General features: G+C 48.9%; 1 protein-coding gene across 7 annotated transcripts in view; it reads right to left on the bottom strand.

The window, feature by feature from the left end:
• Nucleotides 1–21,565, bottom strand: part of GPATCH8 (G-patch domain containing 8) — a 145,081-nt gene that overhangs the window by 51,363 nt on the left and 72,153 nt on the right. For 6 of the 7 annotated variants that reach the window (XM_063959957.1, XM_063959954.1, XM_063959959.1 and 3 more), the window contains 2 exons: nucleotides 15,013–15,099; nucleotides 14,714–14,857 (listed from right to left, as the gene is read on the bottom strand). In XM_063959957.1, the coding sequence (XP_063816027.1) occupies nucleotides 14,714–14,857; nucleotides 15,013–15,099 (231 nt within the window). The remainder of the gene's footprint in view (nucleotides 1–14,713; nucleotides 14,858–15,012; nucleotides 15,100–21,565) is intronic. The other variant, XM_063959956.1, reaches the window with a different exon arrangement.

The raw sequence follows: 21,565 nt of genomic DNA, 5'->3' as shown, positions 1-21,565 counted from the left end.
CCCACACACACAGGAAAATGTCAGACACAGTTTTCCCACCAAGTACCTTCAGAGAAAAACAGAGCTTGGAGCCAGCACACACACAGCGCTTCACTAGGTAGTTATAACAAAAATACCTGCCGCTGACTGTGTACCTTAATAAACTACACAGTAAATACACAGCCTCCCCCCCTTCTACAACACCCCTGGTACCGCACAGGATAGCTGGAGTCGTGTGGAGGGACAGCACTCCCTGTCAGCGTCTCTGTAGCTTGATCTGTAGGGAGTCAAATGGCGCTGAACGCTGCTGGATCCGCTCTGAGGAGAAGCTCCGCCCTCTGATGATGGCGCATCTTCCCGCACTTTCAAATTTTATACTGGCCGGAGGATTTTAGCAATCAGCGTTACCGAGGTCCCTGAAAGCCCTTAAAGTGACCAGTGTAGGGTATCAACGTCACTGGCTCATAGCGCCCCTCCTGGCGCCGCACTGATGTACCGCTGAGCACTCTGGAGCGCAGTTAGTACTGCACTCCTACCCTGTTGCCGCCATTCATACCGGCTCCCAGTTTGTCGGGTCGCCGGTGACTCACTCACCACCGGAATCTTCTGGCTCTGTTAGGGGGTGGCGGCATGCTGCGGGAGTGAGCGGTCGCCTGGGATGACTAACGATCATCACCCTCAGGAGCTCAGTGTCCTGTCAGCGGAGATAGTGGCCATTAACCTCTCAGGGTTGGACACTACCCCCCACCCCCCAAGTCCCACAAAGCAGGGAGGCCCTGTGCCTAACTCTTATAAAAAATAAGAAAAGCAGGAAAACTCCTAGGGAGCTCCCCTAGCTGTGACCGGCTCCGTCGGGCACTTTTTCTAAACTGAGTCTGGTAGGAGGGGCATAGAGGGAGGAGCCAGCCCACACTAAGTGCCAGTGGCTCCTAGTGGACCCGTCTATACCCCATGGTACTAATATGGACCCCCAGCATCCTCTAGGACGTTAGAGAAAAGATAACTACCAGAGTTTCAATTCTTTATTTGAATTTTTCTCAGGCCACAATCAACATACAGGTGCTCACCTTATATACCTTGTCTGATTCTCTCTACACATGGAGTTCCTACTTCCGGGATGCCAGCAGCAATTAATGATCGTCCATTCAACAAATATCTCTATCCGTATTTGCGATTATGCCATTTGAGTTTTATTGCTTAAGATCAATTACATTATTAGATTTGCTAATTGTGGGAAATTTCTCTACTGTTTTGTTACTTAAATAGTTTGAATACACTGTAAAAAAAAATATCTAGTACATGTTAGTGCTGCTGTTGCTTTTATTATGTTATGAGCACCTGTATGTTGCTGTGACTGTACTCTGAGGAAAATCTAAATAGGGCATTAAAATATAGGTATATATCCGTCACATGTCTAGCAACTCTTAGGTCCTCCTGTCAATTTGATTACAGCAGCAACACATTGGGGCATGGACTCTAAAGTACCGTGTAGATATTGTACACCATGCCTCATGAATAATGGTCCTCAATTCTCTATTCACCAGTGGCGGAACCCTACCATTGATGGCACGTTGAACTGCATTTCATGTCTTCTATTGGGTTCAAATCCAGCAAACAAGGGGGAATACTCATGATGCCAAACACAGAGGAATGCTCCTCTAGCCATAATCTGGTGGCTATGGGCCTTCACAGTTGCACACTTTTGTGCTGAAAAGCGCCAACTCCCACATGAATAATAAGATTTTACTTACCGGTAAATCTATTTCTCGTAGTCCGTAGTGGATTCTGGGGACTCCGTAAGGACCATGGGGATAGACGGGCTCCGCAGGAGACATGGGCACTTTAAGAAAGAATTTAGGTTCTGGTGTGCACTGGCTCCTCCCTCTATGCCCCTCCTCCAGACCTCAGTTAGAGAAACTATGCCCAGAAGAGCTGACAGTACAAGGAAAGGATTTTGGTAATCCAGGGCAAGATTCATACCAGCCGCACCAATCACACCGTATAACATGTGATAACAACCAGTTAACAGTATGACAAATAACAGAGCATCAGGTCAAACCCTGATGCAACCATAACTTAACCCTTATTGAAGCAATAACTATATACAAGTATTGCAGAAGAAGTCCGCACTTGGGACGGGCGCCCAGCATCCACTACGGACTACGAGAAATAGATTTACGGGTAAGTAAAATCTTATTTTCTCTAACGTCCTAGTGGATGCTGGGGACTCCGTAAGGACCATGGGGATTATACCAAAGCTCCCAAACGGGCGGGAGAGTGCGGATGACTCTGCAGCACCGATTGAGCAAACACAAGGTCCTCCTCAGCCAGGGTATCAAACTTGTAGAACTTTGCAAAAGTGTTTGAACCTGACCAAGTAGCCGCTTGGCAAAGCTGTAATGCCGAGACCCCTTTGAAGCAGGAGCACCAAGCTTGTTGGAAGCATACAGGATAAACAAAGACTCTGTTTTCCTGACCCTAGCCGTTCTGGCTACATAAACCTTTAAAGCCCTGACCACATCAAGTAACTCGGAATCCTCCAAGTCAGTAGTAGCCACAGGCACCACAATAGGTTGGTTTATATGAAAGGATGAAACCACTTTTGGCAGAAATGTTGTGAACGGGTCCGCAATTCTGCTCTATCCGCATGGAAAACCAGATAGGGGCTTTTATGTGACAAAGCCGCCAACTCTGACACACGCCTAGCCGAAGCCAAGGCTAATAGCATGACCACCTTCCACGTGAGATATTTAAACTCCACCGTTTTGAGTGGTTCAAACCAGTGGGATTTCAGGAACCTCAACACCACGTTAAGATCCCAAGGTGCCACTGGAGGCACAAAAGGGGGCTGAATATGCAGCACTCCCTTTACAAACGTCTGAACTTCAGGTAGAGAAGCCAACTCCTTTTGAAAGAAAATGGATAGGGCCGAAATCTGGACCTTAATGGAACCCAGTTTTAGGCCCAAATTCACTCCGGACTGTAGGAAGTGAAGGAAACGGCCCAGCTGGAATTCCTCCGTAGGAGCATTCCTGGCCTCACACCAAGCAACATATTTTCGCCATATACGGTGATAATGTTGAGCTGTCACGTCCTTCCTAGCCTTTATCAGCGTAGGAATGACCTCATCCGGAATGCCTTTCTCTGCTAGGATCCGGCGTTCAACCGCCATGACGTCAAACACAGCCGCGGTAAGTCTTGGAACAGACAGGACCCTGTTGCAACAAGTCCTGTCTTAGAGGAAGAGGCCACGGGTCCTCTGTGAGCATTTCTTGCAGATCTGGATACCAAGTCCTTCGTGGCCAATCTGGAACAATGAGTATTGTTCTCACTCCTCTTTTTCTTATTATCCTCAGCACCTTGGGTATGAGAGGAAGAGGAGGAAATACATAGACCGACTGGAACACCCACAGCGTCACCAGGGCGTCTACAGCTATCGCCTGAGGGTCTCTTGACCTGGCGCAATACCTCTGTAGCTTTTTGTTGAGGCGGGATGCCATCATGTCCACCTGTGGCAGTTCCCACCGACTTGTAATCTGTGCAAAGACTTCCTGATGAAGTCCCCACTCTCCCGGGTGGAGGTCGTGTCTGCTGAGGATGTCTGCTTCCCAGTTGTCCACTCCCGGGATGAACACTGCTGACAGTGCGCTTACGTGATTCTCCGCCCAGCGAAGAATTCAGGTGGCTTCCGCCATCGCCACTCTGCTCCTTGTGCTGCCTTGGCGGTTGGTCGCGAAGCAGGGTCTACGCTTGACGTAGGGCGTTGTATATGGCCCTTAGTTCCAGTATGTTGATGTGAAGGCAAGTCTCTTGACTTGACCACAGACCTTGGAAATGTCTTCCCTGTGTGACTGCACCCCAACCTCGGAGGCTTGCGTCCGTGGTCACCAGGACCCAGTCCTGAATGCCGAATCTGCGGCCCTCGAGAAGGTGAGCGCTCTGCAGCCACCACAGGAGTGACACCCTGGCCCTAGGGGATAGGATGATTAACCGATGCATCTGAAGATGTGATACGGACCACTTGTCCAGTAAGTCCCATTGAAAAGTCCTCGCATGGAACCTGCCGAAGGGAATGGCCTCGTATGATGCCACCATCTTTCCCAGGACACGAGTGCAGTGATGCACTGACACCTGTTTTGGTTTTAATAGGTTCCTGACCAGTGTCATGAGTTCCTGAGCTTTCTCCATCGGGAGATAAACCCTTTTCTGGTGTGTGTCTAGAATCATGCCCAGGAAAGGCAGACGAGTCGTAGGAACCAACTGCGACTTTGGAATATTTAGAATACAGCCGTGTTGCCGTAACACTTCCAGAGAAAGTGCTATGCTGATCAGCAACTGCTCTCTTGATCTCGCTTTTATGAGGAGATCGTCCAAGTATGGGATAATTGTGACTCCTTGCTTCAGCAGGAGTACCATCATTTCCGCCATTACCTTGGTAAATATTCTCGGTGCCGTGGAGAGACCAAACGGCAACGTCTGAAATTGGCAATGACAATCCTGTACCACAAATCTGAGGTACGCCTGATAAGGTGGATAAATGGGGACATAAAGGTATGCATCCTTTACGTCCAGAGACACCATAAAATCCCCCCCTTCCAGGCTTGCGATGACCGCTCTGAGCGATTCCATCTTGAACTTGAACCTTTTCAGGTATATGTTCAGGGATTTTAAATTCAATATAGGTCTGACCGAACCGTCCGGTTTCGGGACTACAAACATGGTCGAATAATAACCCCTTCCTTGTTGAAGGAGGGGAACCTTGACCACCACCTGTTGAAGATACAATTTGTGAATTGCAGTTAACACTATTTCCCTCTCGTGGGGGGAAGCTGGCAGGGCCGATTTGAGTATCGGTGAGGGGGCATCTCCTCGAATTCCAGCTTGTATCCCTGAGACACAATCTCTATTGCCCAGGGATCCAACTGGGAGTGAACCCACTTGTGGCTGAAATTTCGAAGACGTGCCCCCACCGGGCCTAGCTCCGCCTGGGGAGCCCCAGCATCATGCGGTGGATTTTGTAGAGACCGGGGAGGACTTCTGTTCCTGGGAACTAGCTGTGTTGTGCAGCTTCTTTCCTCTGCCCCTGCCTCTGGCGAGAAAGGACGCACCTCGGACTTTCTTGTTTTTCTGTGATCGAAAGGACTGCATTTGATAATACGGTGCTCTCTTAGGCTGTGAGGAAACATATGGCAAAAAATTTGACTTTCCAGCAGTAGCTGTGGAGACCAGGTCCAAAAGACCCTCCCCAAACAATTCCTCACCCTTGTAAGGTAAAACCTCCATATGCCTTTTTGAGTCGGCATCACCTGTCCATTGCCGAGTCCACAGGCCCTTCTGGCAGAAATTTACATAGCATTTATTCTAGAACCCAGTAGACTAATGTCTCTTTGAGCATGTCTCATATATAGGACAGCGTCTTTAATATGCCTCAAGGTCAACAATATAGTATCCTTGTCTAAGGTATCAATTTCCTCAGACACTGTATCCGTCCATGCTGCTACAGCACTACACACCCAGGCCGACGCGATCGCCGGCCTCATTAAGGTACCTGAATGTGTATAAATGGACTTCAGGGTAACCTCCTGTTTGCGATCCGCAGCATCTTTGAGGGTAGCCGTATCCTGTGACGGCAGGGCTACCTTCTTGGATAAGCGTGTTAAAGCTTTGTCCACCTTAGGGGAGGATTCCCAGCGTAACCTGTCCGTTGGCGGAAAAGGATACGCCATAAGAATCCTTTTGGAAATCTGCAGTTTTTTATCTGGAGATTCCCAAGCCTTTTCACATAACTCATTTAGCTCGTGTGAGGGGGGAAAGGTTACCTCCGGCTTCTTTTCCCCATACATATGTACCCTCTTGTCAGGGACTGGGATTTCCTCTGTGATGTGAAACACATCCTTAATTGCTATAATCATATAACGGATGGATTTAGCCAATTTTGGCTGTAACTTTGCATCATCGTAATCGACACTGGAGTCAGAATCCATGTCGGTATCTGTGTCAACAATTTGGGATAGTGGGCGCTTCTGAGACCCTGACGGCCTCTGCGACATAGGATCAGGCACGGGCTGAGACCCTGACTGTCCTAAGGTTTCAGCTTTATCCAACCTTTTATGCAAGGAATTAACATTATCATTTAAAACCTTCCACATATCCATCCAATCAGGTGTCGGCGCCGTCGGCAGAGACACCACATTCATTTGCTCCCGCTCTGTTTCCACATAGCCTTCCTCATCAGACATGTCGACACAAGCATACCGACACACCACACACACAGGGAATGCCCTTTTTAAAGACAGTTCCCCCACAAGGCCCTTAGGAGAGACAGAGAGAGTATGCCAGCACACACCCCAGCGCTATAAACCCAGGAATAACACAGTAACTTAATGTTAACCCAGTAGCTGCTGTTTATATATTGTTTTTTGCGCCTAATTATGTGCCCCCCCCATTCTCTTTTTACCCTCTTCTACCGTGTATCTGCAGGGGAGAGCCTGGGGAGCTTCCTCTCAGCGGAGCTGTTGAGAAAAAATGGCGATGGTGAGTGCTGAGGAAGAAGCTCCGCCCCCTTGGCGGCAGGCCTCTGTCCCGCTTAAATATGCAATTTTTGGCGGGGGCTCATACATATATACAGTGCCCAGCTGTATATATGTTTAACTTTTGCCAAAAGAGGTCCCAAATGCTGCCCAGGGCGCCCCCACCTGCGCCCTGCACCCTTACAGTGACCGGAGTATGTGAGGTGTGTGGGAGCAATGGCGCACAGCTCAGTGCTGTGTGTTACCTCAGTGAAGAACGGAGTCTTCTGTCGCCTGTGAAGTCTTCTTTGCTTCTCATACTCACCCGGCTTCTGTCTTCCGGCGAGGGGGACGGCGGCGCGGCTCTGGGATCGGACGGCGAGGGTGAGATCCTGCGTACGATCCCTCTGGAGCTAATGGTGTCCAGTAACCTAAGAATCAGGACCTAGCTTCAGAGAGAAGGGCTGCTTCTCTCCCCTCAGTCCCACGATGCAGGGAGTCTGTTGCCAGAAGAGCTCCCTGAAAATAAAAAAACCTAACAAAATACTTTATCTCAGCAAACTCAGGAGAGCTCACTGAAAAGCACCCAGCTCGTCTGGGCACAGTATCAAACCGAGGTCTGGAGGAGGGGCATAGAGGGAGGAGCCAGTGCACACCAGAACCTAAATTCTTTCTTAAAGTGCCCATGTCTCCTGCGGAGCCCGTCTATCCCCATGGTCCTTACGGAGTCCCCAGCATCCACTAGGACGTTAGAGAAAATAAGATTTTACTCACCGGTAAATCTATTTCTCGTAGTCCGTAGTGGATGCTGGGACTCCGTAAGGACCATGGGGAATAGCGGCTCCGCAGGAGACTGGGCACAACTAAAGAAAGCTTTAGGACTACCTGGTGTGCACTGGCTCCTCCCTCTATGACCCTCCTCCAGACCTCAGTTAGGATACTGTGCCCGGAAGAGCTGACACAATAAGGAAGGATTTTGAATCCCGGGTAAGACTCATACCAGCCACACCAATCACACCGTATAACTCGTGATACTATACCCAGTTAACAGTATGAACAATAACTGAGCCTCTCAACAGATGGCTCAACAATAACCCTTTAGTTAAACAATAACTATATACAATTATTGCAGACAATCCGCACTTGGGATGGGCGCCCAGCATCCACTACGGACTACGAGAAATAGGATTTACCGGTGAGTAAAATCTTATTTTCTCTGACGTCCTAAGTGGATGCTGGGACTCCGTAAGGACCATGGGGATTATACCAAAGCTCCCAAACGGGCGGGAGAGTGCGGATGACTCTGCAGCACCGAATGGGCAAACTCTAGGTCCTCCTCAGCCAGGGTGTCAAACTTGTAGAATTTAGCAAATGTGTTTGACCCCGACCAAGTAGCTGCTCGGCAAAGTTGTAGAGCCGAGACCCCTCGGGCAGCCGCCCAAGAAGAGCCCACCTTCCTCGTGGAATGTGCTTTCACTGATTTAGGATGCGGCAGTCCAGCCGCAGAATGTGCAAGCTGAATCGTACTACAGATCCAGCGAGCAATAGTCTGCTTTGAAGCAGGAGCACCCAGCCTGTTGGGTGCATACAGGATAAACAACGAGTCAGTTTTCCTGACACTAGCTGTCCTGGAAACAAATTCTCAGGGCCCTGACTACGTCCAACAACTTGGAAGCCTCCAAGTCTTCAGTAGCCGCAGGCACGACGATAGGTTGGTTCAAATGAAAAGCTGATACCACCTTAGGGAGAAACTGGGGACGAGTCCTCAATTCTGCCCTATCCATATGGAAAAATCAGATAAGGGCTTTTACATGACAAAGCCGCCAATTCTGACACACGCCTGGCCGAAGCCAAGGCCAACAGCATGACCACTTTCCACGTGAGATATTTTAATTCCACGGTTTTAAGTGGCTCAAACCAATGTGACTTTAGGAAATCCAACACCACGTTGAGATCCCACGGTGCCACTGGAGGCACAAAAGGGGGCTGAATATGCAGCACTCCCTTAACAAAAGTCTGAACTTCAGGTAGTGAAGCCAGTTCTCTCTGGAAGAAAATCGATAGAGCCGAAATCTGGACCTTAATGGAACCCAATTTTAGGCCCATAGTCACCCCTGACTGTAGGAAGTGCAGAAAACGGCCCAGCTGAAATTCCTCCGTTGGGGCCTTCCTGGCCTCGCACCACGCAACATATTTTCGCCAAATGCGGTGATAATGGTTTGCGGTCACTTCTTTCCTAGCTTTAATCAGCGTAGGAATGACTTCCTCCAGAATGCCCTTTTCCTTCAGGATCCGGTGTTCAACCGCCATACCGTCAAACGCAGCCGTGGTAAGTCTTGGAACAGCAGGTCCTGTCTGAGCAGCAGAGGCCATGGGTCCTCTGAGATCATTTCTTGAAGTTCCGGGTACCAAGCTCTTCGTGGCCAATCCGGAACAATGAGTATAGTTCTTACTCCTCTTCTCCTTATTATCCTCAGTACCTTGGGTATGAGAGGAAGAGGAGGGAACACATAAACCGACCGGTACACCCACGGTGTCACTAGAGCGTCCACAGCTATCGCCTGAGGGTCTCTTGACCTGGCGCAATATCTTTCTAGCTTTTTGTTTAGGCGGGACGCCATCATGTCCACCTGTGGCCTTTCCCAACGGTTTACAATCAGTTGGAAGACTTCTGGATGAAGTCCCCACTCTCCCGGGTGGAGGTCGTGCCTGCTGAGGAAGTTTGCTTCCCAGTTGTCCACTCCCGGAATGAACACTGCTGACAGTGCTAACACGTGATTTTACGCCCATCGGAGAATCCTTGTGGCTTCTGCCATCGCCGTCCTGCTTCTTGTGCCGCCCTGTCAGTTTACATGGGCGACTGCCGTGATGTTGTCTGACTGGATCAGTACCGGCTGGTTTTGAAGCAGGGGTTTTGCCCGACTTAGGGCATTGTAAATGGCCCTCAGTTCCAGAATATTTATGTGTAGGGAAGTCTCCTGACTTGACCATAGTCCTTGGAAGTTTCTTCCCTGTGTAACTGCCCCCCAGCCTCGAAGGCTGGCATCCGTGGTCACCAGGACCCAGTCCTGTATGCCGAATCTGCGGCCCTCTTGAAGATGAGCACTTTGCAGCCACCACAGCAGACACCCTGGTCCTTGGAGACAGGGTTATCAGCCGATGCATCTGAAGATGCGATCCGGACCACTTGTCCAACAGGTCCCACTGAAAAGTCCCTGCATGGAACCTGCCGAATGGAATTGCTTTGTAGGAAGCTACCATTTTTCCCAGGACTCGCGTGCAGTGACGCACCGACACCTGTTTTGGTTTCAGGAGGCCTCTGACTAGAGATGACAGCTCCTTGGCTTTCTCCTCCGGGAGAAACACTTTTTTCTGTTCTGTGTCCAGAACCATCCCCAGGAACAGTAGACGTGTCGTAGGGACCAGCTGTGACTTTGGAATATTTAGAATCCAACCGTGCTGTTGTAGCACCTCCCGAGATAGTGCTACCCCGACCAACAACTGCTCCCTGGACCTCGCCTTTATCAGGAGATCGTCCAAGTACGGGATAATTAAAACTCCCTTTTTTCGAAGGAGTATCATCATTTCGGCCATTACCTTGGTAAATACCCTCGGTGCCGTGGACAGACCAAACGGCAACGTCTGGAATTGGTAATGACAATCCTGTACCACAAATCTGAGGTACTCCTGGTGAGGATGGTAAATGGGGACATGCAGGTAAGCATCCTTGATGTCCAGTGATACCATGTAATCCCCCTCGTCCAGGCTTGAAATAACCGTCCTGAGCGATTCCATCTTGAACTTGAATTTTTTTATATATGTGTTCAAGGATTTCAAATTTAAAATGGGTCTCACCGAACCGTCCGGTTTCGGTACCACAAACATTGTGGAATAGTAACCCCGTCCTTGTTGAAGGAGGGGCACCTTGACTATCACCTGCTGGGAATACAGCTTGTGAATTGCCTCTAGCACTGCCTCCCTGCCTGAGGGAGTTGTTGGCAAGGCAGATTTGAGGAAATGGCGGGGGGGAAACGTCTCGAATTCCAGCTTGTACCCCTGAGATACTACTTGAAGGATCCAGGGATCCACCCGTGAGCGAGCCCACTGATTGCTGAAGTTTTTGAGACGGGCCCCCACCGTACCTGGCTCCGCCTGTGGAGCCCCAGCGTCATGCGGTGGACTTGGAGGAAGCGGGGGAGGACTTTTGCTCCTGGGAACTGGCTGTATGCTGCAGCTTTTTCCCTATACCTCTGCCTCTGGGCAGAAAGGACGCGCCTTTAACCCGCTTGCCTTTCTGGGGCCGAAAGGACTGTACCTGATAATACGGTGCTTTCTTTGGCTGTGAGGGAACATGGGGTAAAAATGCTGACTTCCCAGCTGTCGCTGTGGAAACGAGGTCCGAGAGACCATCCCCGAACAACTCCTCACCCTTATAAGGCAAAACTTCCATGTGCCTTTTAGAATCTGCATCACCCGTCCACTGCAGAGTCCATTATCCTCTCCTGGCAGAAATGGACATTACACTTATTTTAGATGCCAGCTGGCAAATATCCCTCTGTGCATCTCTCATGTATAAGACTGCGTCTTTAATATGCTCTATGGTTAGCAATATAGTGTCCCTGTCTAGGGTATCAATATTTTCCGACAGGGAATCTGACCACGCAGCTGCAGCACTGCACATCCATGCTGAAGCAATAGCTGGTCTCAGTATAATACCTGTGTGAGTATATACAGACTTCAGGATAGCCTCCTGCTTTCTATCAGCAGGCTCCTTTAGGGCGGCCGTATCCGGAGACAGTAGTGCCACCTTCTTTGACAGGCGTGTGAGCGCTTTATCCACCCTAGGGGATGTTTCCCAACGTGACCTATCCTCTGGCGGGAAAGGGTACGTCATTAGTAACCTTTTAGAAATTACCAGTTTCTTATCGGGGGAAGCCCACGCTTCTTCACACACTTCATTTAATTCCTCAGATGGGGGAAAAACCACTGGTAGTTTTTTCTCCCCAAACATAATACCCTTTTTTGTGGTACCTGGGGTAACATCAGAAATGTGCAACACATTTTTCATTGCCTCAATTATGTAACGTGTGGCCCTATTGGAAGTTACATTAGTCTCATCGTCGTCGACACTGGATTCAGTATCCGTGTCGACATCTGTGTCTGCCATCTGAGGTAGCGGGCGTTTTAGAGCCCCTGATGGCTTCTGAGACAGCTGGGCAGGCACGAGCTGAGAAGCCGGCTGTCCCACATCTGCTATGTCGTCAAACCTTTTATGTAAGGAGTCGACACTGTCGCGTAATTCCTTCCACATAACCATCCACTCAGGTGTCGACCCCGCAGGGGGTGACATCACATTTATCGGCATCTGCTCCGCCTCCACATAAGCCTCCTCATCAAACATGTCGACACAGCCGTACCGACACACCGCGCACACACACAGGGAATGCTCTGATTGAGGACAGGACCCCACAAAGTCCTTTGGGGAGACAGAGAGAGAGTATGCCAGCACACACCAGAGCGCTATATATACACAGGGATTAACACTATAACTGAGTGATTTTCCCTTATAGCTGCTTATATGTATACTACTGCGCCTAAATTTAGTGCCCCCCCTCTCTTTTTTACCCTTTGTAGTCTTGAAACTACAGGGGAGAGCCTGGGAGCGATCCTTCCAGCGGAGCTGTGAGGGAAAAATGGCGCCAGTGTGCTGAGGGAGATAGCTCCGCCCCTTTTCCGGCGGACTTCTCCCGCTTTTTTTATAGATATCTGGCAGGGGTATTTTTCACATATATAGCCTCTAGGACTATATTATGTGATTTTTATGCCAGCAAGGTGTTTAATATTGCTGCTCAGGGCGCCCCCCCCAGCACCCTGCACCCATCAGTGACCGGAGTGTGAGGTGTGCATGAGGAGCAATGGCGCACAGCTGCAGTGCTGTGCGCTACCTTGTTGAAGACCGAAGTCTTCTGCCGCCGATTTCCAGGACCATCTTCTTGTTTCTGGCTCTGTAAGGGGGACGGCGGCGCGGCTCCGGGACCGGACGATCGAGGTCGGGCCCTGTGTTCGATCCCTCTGGAGCTAATGGTGTTTAGTAGCCTAAGAAGCCCAAGCTAGCTGCAAGCAGGTAGGTTCGCTTCTTCTCCCCTTAGTCCCTCGTAGCAGTGAGTCTGTTGCCAGCAGATCTCACTGAAAATAAAAAAACCTAAAAGTATACTTTCTTTTCTAGGAGCTCAGGAGAGCCCCTAGTGTGCATCCAGCTCAGCCGGGCACAAGATTCTAACTGAGGTCTGGAGGAGGGTCATAGTGGGAGGAGCCAGTGCACACCAGGTAGTCCAAAAGCTTTCTTTAGTTGTGCCCAGTCTCCTGCGGAGCCGCTATTCCCCATGGTCCTTACGGAGTCCCAGCATCCACTTAGGACGTCAGAGAAAAATACATGACATGAACGGGTACAAATGATCCGCAAAGATGGTACAGTCAGGGATGTCTTCAGATGCATCAGGGGTCCTAATGCATGCCAGCTTTTCTCCACATGCGTAATCATCTGCTCAAAACAGTTGGAACCTTGAATTGTTGGACCAGGATACACAGTTCCAGTAATCTTGCACCCAGTGGCAATGTTTACGAGGCCGAGCGATGCACAGAGCCTTGTGCTGTGGCATTAGTAATGGGACCAAAGGGGACCACTGACTCCTGTAACTCAGAAGGGAAAATTGAACTGTTCGAATGCTGATGTTACTTGTGGCCCCAATATAAAATGTTGCTGTTATCTTTGGCATTGTCTGTCACATGAAACAATCTAAGACAGATTACTCTGACAACAATTGTCCACAGTACTTCGTCGGCCACAGTTGGGTCGCATGCCTTGGAATGGTTGCATGTGAAAATCCAAACTTCGTATTGATTTTTAAGACAGTGACCCACTTCTGCCTTGTACAAAGTCGTTCAAATAATTATATGCTGCCATTTTCACTGTGAATGATATGACAACAGATTGCAGAGATATATGCCTATACACAGTACTTCACTTGCAAAAGACACCACTTAATGCAGCAGTGTTTGTGCATGTACTGGGAATTGAAGTTGCTCAGTTCTTCTGGCACATGAAATATATACTTGTATATAAACACACACACATACTATATCTAGCTATATATATGTAAATCATACGCACACTTTTATACTCCAGTTACACACGTGTCCTCATACAACTAGCCTCAATATGCCATTTGACGCGAGACTATTGCTGATAGTGCTGGGCATATTTTTGCATTTTTATTTTACCTGATAATGTGTCTTTGATGCAATGCTATGTGACCAGGATGCCTCAGCAGACTATGATTAATTAGATATGCAACACTTGTATATTTGTGTTGATTGATCTTGTATAAGAAGCACAATGGAAGTTTGCATGGAAATAGCTCGCTGCCACTACATAGTAGAACAGATTCCGACTCAGTGGCACACAGATATACAAGTGACACATATCAAATAAATTAGCACCGTCTCCTGGTGCATCCTAGTCACATCGTAATTAAGCTGCATTTTCGGGTAAAAAAATGCAAAAAGTCACTCAGCGCAAGCAGAGTCGGACCCGACGCGCTGAGAGGAGCTGTTTGGCACGGCTGCACCAATAATGTATGAGGACACATCTGTAGCATACTGGCAAACAGCAACTTCAGTGTTAAGTAGTAAACAACACTTACATTGGCTTCTGGAGAATTTATGTTTCTTTCTGAGTCTGTAGTACCACAACCCAGATCAGTTTAGATAAACTGACATATTATAAAGTCCACAACGCCCACCATAAGAGCACAAATGTGGTTCATATTTCCAAAAATTACTGAATTCACTCACACACTCTGTAGCCAGCCACGTACTGGGCTACAGCAATATGAAGGGAAGCCTATTCAACAGGTATGACGTCGCTAGGGAACTCTTTGCCAGCTTCCTCAGACATGCCGCAGTGATGTAAAGAAAATATAAAACACAAAAACCCTATATTATACCTATACTTCTTTTCAAATAAACTATTAAGGCTTAAATTTGCCATGACTATTCTCGCCGGTGGCAAAAATGCATCTATTTCTTTTACTTATGGAACTGCTAAGCTCGTGGATTTTTGTTTGCAGCCCTACAGGGCTGTGAGCAAAAATGTGCGCATCCAGGCTGCAAGGGGCACAAGTGGACTTCTCTAAAACAAGGTTTCCATGTTCGTCATTCATCACCTGTTTGTGTGCATGATCATAGGAGTTTATGTGGTTGTCAAATTCCTGGTGCTTCTGATACTGTTTGTCGCACAACTCGCAGTAAAAGTTAGCACGCAGCTCCTCCAGGGCTTTCGCAATGGCCTTCTCCTTGTCCACAAAATCCTGCACAGATTAAAGAACGTCTACAGTAATCATTCATAATTGGATTTTTAACATGGTTGAAAGTTTTCTAATATTTAAATCAGTTTAATCTAAAATGCCCACTCAATTAATTAGGTTCCCAGATTTTGAAAAACTTTAAAGCAGAAACAAATCACCTTGTATTTTTGCCTCAGCTCTTCTGTGTCTTCTTTCTCTACCTCCAGTACACGTCTACGCTCTGTAGCATCCTCTGCATAGTCCAGCTGAAGAGGAAATTTTAATTGCAAAAAAAAGTTGACGTAAATAAAAATAAGATTTTACTCACCGGTAAATCTATTTCTCGTAGTCCGTAGTGTATGCTGGGGACTCCGTAAGGACCATGGGGATTAGCGGCTCCGCAGGAGACTGGGCACAACTAAAGAAAGCTTTAGGACTACCTGGTGTGCACTGGCTCCTCCCACTATGACCCTCCTCCAGACCTCAGTTAGGATACTGTGCCCGGAAGAGCTGACACAATAAGGAAGGATTTTGAATCCCGGGTAAGACTCATACCAGCCACACCAATCACACCGTATAACTCGTGATACTATACCCAGTTAACAGTATGAAATATAACTGAGCCTCTCAACAGATGGCTCAACAATAACCCTTTAGTTAGACAATAACTATAAACAAGTATTGCAGACAATCCGCACTTGGGATGGGCGCCCAGCATCCACTACGGACTACGAGAAATAGGATTTACCGGTGAGTAAAATCTTATTTTCTCTGACGTCCTAAGTGGATGCTGGGACTCCGTAAGGACCATGGGGATTATACCAAAGCTCCCAAACGGGCGGGAGAGTGCGGATGACTCTGCAGCACCGAATGAGCAAACTCTAGGTCCTCCTCAGCCAGGGTATCAAACTTGTAGACTCTTACAAAAATGTTTGAACCCGACCAAGTAACAGCTCGGCAAAGTAGTAAAGCCGAGACCCCTCGGGCAGCCGCCCAAGAAGAGCCCACTTTCCTCGTGGAATGGGCTTTTACAGATTTAGGGTGCGGCAGTCCAGCCGCAGAATGTGCAAGTTGAATCGTGCTACAGATCCAGCGAGCAATCGTCTGCTTAGAAGCAGGAGCACCCAGCTTGTTGGGTGCATACAGGAGAAATAGCGAGTCAGTTTTCCTGACTCCAGCTGTCCTGGAAACATATACTTTTCAGGGCCCTGACTACGTCCAGTAACTTGGAATCCTCCAAGTCCCAAGTAGCCGCAGGCACCACAATAGGTTGGTTCACATGAAAAACTGATACCACCTTAGGAAGGAATTGGGAACGAGTCCTCAATTCCGCCTTATCCATATAAAATACAGATAAGGGCTATTGTATGACAAAGCCGCCAATTCTGATACACGCCTGGCCGACGCCAAGGCCCACAGAATGACCACTTTCCACGTGAGGTATTATAGCTCCACGGATTTAAGTGGCTCAACCCAATGCGACTTCAGGAAATCCAACACCACGTTGAGATCCCACGGTGCCACTGGAGGCACAAACGGGGGCTGACTATGCAGCACTCCCTTAACAAAAGTCTGAACTTCAGGCAGTGAAGCCAGTTCAATTTTGGAAGAAAATCGATAGAGCCGAAATCTGGACCTTAATGGAACCCAATTTTAGGCCCATAGTCACCTCTGACTGTAGGAAGTGCAGAAATCGACCTAGCTGAAATTTCTCCTTTGGGGCCTTCCTGGCCTCACAGTACGCAACATATTTCCGCCATATGCGGTGATAATGGTTTGCGTTCACTTCTTTCCTAGCTTTAAATAGCGTAGGGATAACTTCCTCCGGAATTCCCTTTTCCTTCAGGATCCGGCGTTCAACCGCCATGCCGTCAAACGCAGCCGCGGTACGTCTTGGAACAGACAGGCCACCTGCTGCAGCAGGTCCTGTCTGAGCGGCAGAGGTCATGGGTCCTCTGAGATCATTTCTTGGAGTTATGGTTACCAAGCTCTTCTTGGCCAACCCGGAACAATGAGTATAGTTCTTACTCCTCTCCTTCTTATTATTCTCATTACCCTGGGTAAGAGAGGCAGAGAAGGGAACACATACACCGACTGGTACACCCACGGTGTTACCAGAGCGTCCACAGCTATCGCCTGAGGGTCCTTGACCTGGCGCAATATCTTTGTAGCTTTTAGTTGAGGCGGGTCGCCATCATGTCCACCTGTGGCCTTTCCCAACGGTGTACAATCATTTGGAAGACTTCTGGATGAAGTCCCCACTCTCCCGAGGGGAGGTCGTGTCTTCTGAGAGAGTCTGCTTCTCAGTTGTCCACTCCGGGAATGAACACTGCTGACAGTGTTAACACATGATTTTCCGCCCATCGGAGAATCCTTGTGGCTTCTGCCATCGCATTCCTGCTTCTTGTGCCGCCCTGTCGGTTTACATGAGCGACCGCCGTGATGTTGGCTGACTGGATCAGCACCGGCTGGTGTTGAAGCAGGGGTCTAGCCTGACTTAGGGCATTGTAAATGGCCCTTAGTTCCAGAATATTTATGTATAGGGAAGTCTCCTGACTTTTCCATAGCCTTGGAAGTTTCTTCCCTGTGTGACTGCCCCCCAGCCTCGAAGGCTGGCATCCGTGGTCACCAGGACCCAGTCCTGTATGCCGAATCTGCGGCCCCCTAGAAGATGAGCACTCTGCAGCCACCACAACAGCGACACCCTGGCCCTTGGAGACAGGGTTATCCGCCGATGCATCTGAAGATGCGACCCGGACCACTTGTCCAACAGATCCCACTGGAAAATCCTTGCATGGGACCTTGCGAATGGAATTTCTTCGTAAGAAGCTACCATCTTTCCCAGGGCTCGCGTGCATGGATGCACCGACACCTGTATACGTATTAGGAGGTCTCTGTCTAGAGACGACAACTCCTTGGACTTCTCCTCCGGGAGAAACCCTTTTTATCCTGTTTTGTGTCCAGAACCATACCCAGGAACAGTAGACGCGTCGTAGGAACCAGCTGCGACTTTGGACTATTCAGAATCCAGCCGTGCTGTTGTAGCACTTCCCGAGATAGTGCTACTCCGACGAACAACTGCTCCCTGGACCTCGCCTTTATAAGGAGATCGTCCAAGTACGGGATAATTATTTCGGCCATTACCTTGGTAAATACCTCGGTGCCGGGGACAGACCAACGGCAACGTCTGGAATTGGTAATGACAATCCTGTACCACAATTTGGTACTCCTGGTGAAGAGGGTAAATAGGGACATGCAGGTAAGCATCCTTGATGTCCAGTGATACCATGAAATTCTCCAGGCTTGCAATAATCGCCCTAAGCGATTCCATTTTGAACTTGAACCTTCGTATATAAGTGTTCAAGGCTTTCAATTTTAGAATGGGTCTTACCGAACCGTCTGGTTTCGGTACCACAACATTTTGGAATAGTAACCCCGGCCTTGTTGAAGGAGGGGTACCTTGATTTCACCTGCTGGAAGTACAGCTTGTGAATTGCCGCCAGTACTACCTTTCTCCGAGGGCAGCAGGCAAGGCTGATGTGAGGTAACGGCGAGGGGGAGTCGCCTCGAACTCCAGCCTGTATCCCTGTGATACTATTTGCAGAACCTAGGGATCCACCTGTGGGCAAGCCCACTGGTCCCTGAAGTTCCCGAGACGCGCCCCTACCGCACCTGTCTCCACCTGTGGAGCCCCAGCGTCATGCGGTGGACTCAGAGGAGGCGGGGGAAGATTTTTGATCCTGGGAACTGGCTGCTGGTGTAGCTTTTTCCATCTTCCCTTGTCTCTGTGTAGAAAGGAAGCGCCTTTGACCCGCTTGCTTTTCTGAAGCCGAAAGGACTGTACCTGAAAATACGGTGCTTTCTTAGGCTGTGAAAAAACCTGAGGTAAAAATTTTTCTTCCCAGCTTTTGCTGTGGATACGAGGTCCCAGAGACCATCCCCAAACAATTCCTCACCCTTATAAGGCAGAATCTCCATGTGCCTTTTACAGGCAGCATCACCTGTCCACTGCCGGGTTTCTAATACCCTCCTGGCAGAATGGACATTGCATTAATTCTGGATGCCAGCCGGCAAATATCCCTCTGTGCATCCTTTATATATAAGACGACGTCTTTAATATGCTCTATGTTAGCAAAATATTCTCCCGGTCTTAGAGTATTATCTGACAGGGTATCAGACCACGCTGCAGCAGCACTATTTATGCTGAGGCAATTGCAGGTCTCAGTATATAAACCCGAGTGTGCATATACAGACTTCAGGATAGCCTCCTGCAGGCTCCTTCAAGGTGGCCGTATCCTAAGACGGCAGTGCCACCTTTTTTGACAAACATGTGAGCGCCTTATCCACCCTAAGGGATATCTCCCAACGTGACCTATCCTCTGGCGGGAAAGGGTACGCCATCAGTAACTTTTTAGAAATTACCAGTTTCTTATCGGGGGAACCCACGCGTCTTTACACACTTCATTCATTCATCTGATGGGGGAACAAAACACTGGCTGCTTTTTCTCCCCAAAAATAAAACCCCTTTTATGTGGTACTTGGGTTCATGTCAGAAATGCGTAACACATTTTTCATTGCCGAGATCATGTAACGGATGTTCTTAGTGGATTGTGTATATGTCTCAACCTCGTCGACACTGGAGTCAGACTCCGTGTCGACATCTGTGTCTGCCATCTGAGGTAACGGGCGTTTTTTGAGCCCCTGATGGCCTTTGAGACGCCTGGGCAGGCGCGGGATGAGAAGCCGGCTGTCCCACAGCTGTTACGTCATCCAGCCTTTTATGTAAGGAGTTGACATTGTCGGTTAATACCTTCCACCTATCCATCCACTCTGGTGTCGGCCCCACAGGGGGTGACATCCCATTTATCGGCCTCTGCTCCGCCTCCGCGTAACCTTCCTCATCCAACATTGTCGACACAGCCGTACCGACACACCGCACACACACACAGGGAATGCTCTGACTGAGGACAGGACCCCACAAAGTCCTTTGGGGAGACAGAGAGAGAGTATGCCAGCACACACCAGAGCGCTATATAATGCAGGGATTAACACTATAACTGAGTGATTTTTTCCCCCAATAGCTGCTTGTATACATATATTGCGCCTAAATTTAGTGCCCCCCCTCTCTTTTTAACCCTTTGAGCCTGAAAACTACAGGGGAGAGCCTGGGGAGCTGTCTTCCAGCTGCACTGTGAAGAAAAAATGGCGCCAGTGTGCTGAGGGAGAAGCCCCGCCCCTTTTTCGGCTGACTTTTCTCCCGCTTTTTTATGGATTCTGGCAGGGGTAATTTATCACATATATAGCCCTGGGACTATATATTGTGATGATTTGCCAGCCAAGGTGTCTTATATTGCCCTCAGGGCGCCCCCCCCCAGCGCCCTGCACCCATCAGTGACCGGAGTGTGAGGGGTACATGAGGAGCAATGGCGCACAGCTGCAGTGCTGTGCGCTACCTTGGTGAAGACCGAAGTCTTCTGCCGCCGATTTTCCGGACTCTTCATGCTTCTGGCTCTGTAAGGGGGACGGCGGCGCGGCTCCGGGAACAAACACCAAGGTCGGGTCCTGCGGTCGATCCCTCTGGAGCTAATGGTGTCCAGTAGCCTAAGAAGCCCAAACTACCACCTGTTAGGTAGGTTCGCTTCTTCTCCCCTTAGTCCCTCGCTGCAGTGAGTCTGTTGCCAGCAGATCTCACTGTAAAATAAAAAACCTAAATATACTTTCTTTCTAGGAGCTCAGGAGAGCCCCTAGTGTGCATCCAGCTCAGCCGGGCACAAGAATCTAACTGAGGTCTGGAGGAGGGTCTTAGTGGGAGGAGCCAGTGCACACCAGGTAGTCCTAAAGCTTTCTTTAGTTGTGCCCAGTCTCCTGCGGAGCCGCTAATCCCCATGGTCCTTACGGAGTCCCAGCATCCACTTAGGACGTCAGAGAAATGTATATTCAGCAAACACTGACCCTTAAGTGAGATTGCCTGATTAACATGCACTTGTTGTCTACACAATGGACGCAGCCATTTTGTAGAAGCAGCTATCCACCCCCCAAGAACACGAATACTCTTTTTACACCGCCGCAATTAGCTGGGTTATTGCCAAGTCACATCCAACATGGGTAGCGGGCAGGTTTGGAACTGGGTAACAGGGCAGTGTAAACCCACTTCAAGCCTATGGAAAGCTGTCTCACTGGTGCTTAGAGATGATGTCATCTCCAAGCACCACCAGAGGAAAGCCGCAGCAATAACCCAGGTCCAGCCTGTGGTGTAAATGGGGTTTCCAGCAGCTGTAACACAACCAGTGTTCAGTGACCTGGGCTGGACCACGGTTGGCAGTGTAACAGGGATATAAGAGAGAAGTTCCCAGTAGATTAACAGGCACTCTTATGATTTGATTCAATCACAAAATAGCTGCCTGTTTAAAGGTTTGTACTCATCAGTACATTTAAGTGAAATGCAGTGCAGCAAATAAACAAGGTTAAAGACTTTCTGGGGGCGATTCAATTGTATTCCGCCGCAGCTACCACTGCTGTAGGTGACACTACTTCTCGCAGCTTCCTGAGGTGCAAGAAGAAATGTGTGCAAAGTCCGTGGTTTAGGCATCCAAATGAGAGTTTGGGCACCTTAACCAGAACTTTAGACTGAATTAGCCAATATTCACGGCTAAACACAGTCTATTTGGGCACATACAAAGCAATGGGTGCCCGATCAGAGCAACAATTGAATTGCTCAGACAACACATTATG

The sequence above is a fragment of the Pseudophryne corroboree genome, chromosome 3 (assembly GCF_028390025.1).
Source record: "Pseudophryne corroboree isolate aPseCor3 chromosome 3, aPseCor3.hap2, whole genome shotgun sequence".
Taxonomy (NCBI): domain Eukaryota; kingdom Metazoa; phylum Chordata; class Amphibia; order Anura; family Myobatrachidae; genus Pseudophryne; species Pseudophryne corroboree.
Note: the sequence above shows the minus strand (reverse complement) of the source record. Positions and strands in the feature narration are given on the sequence as shown.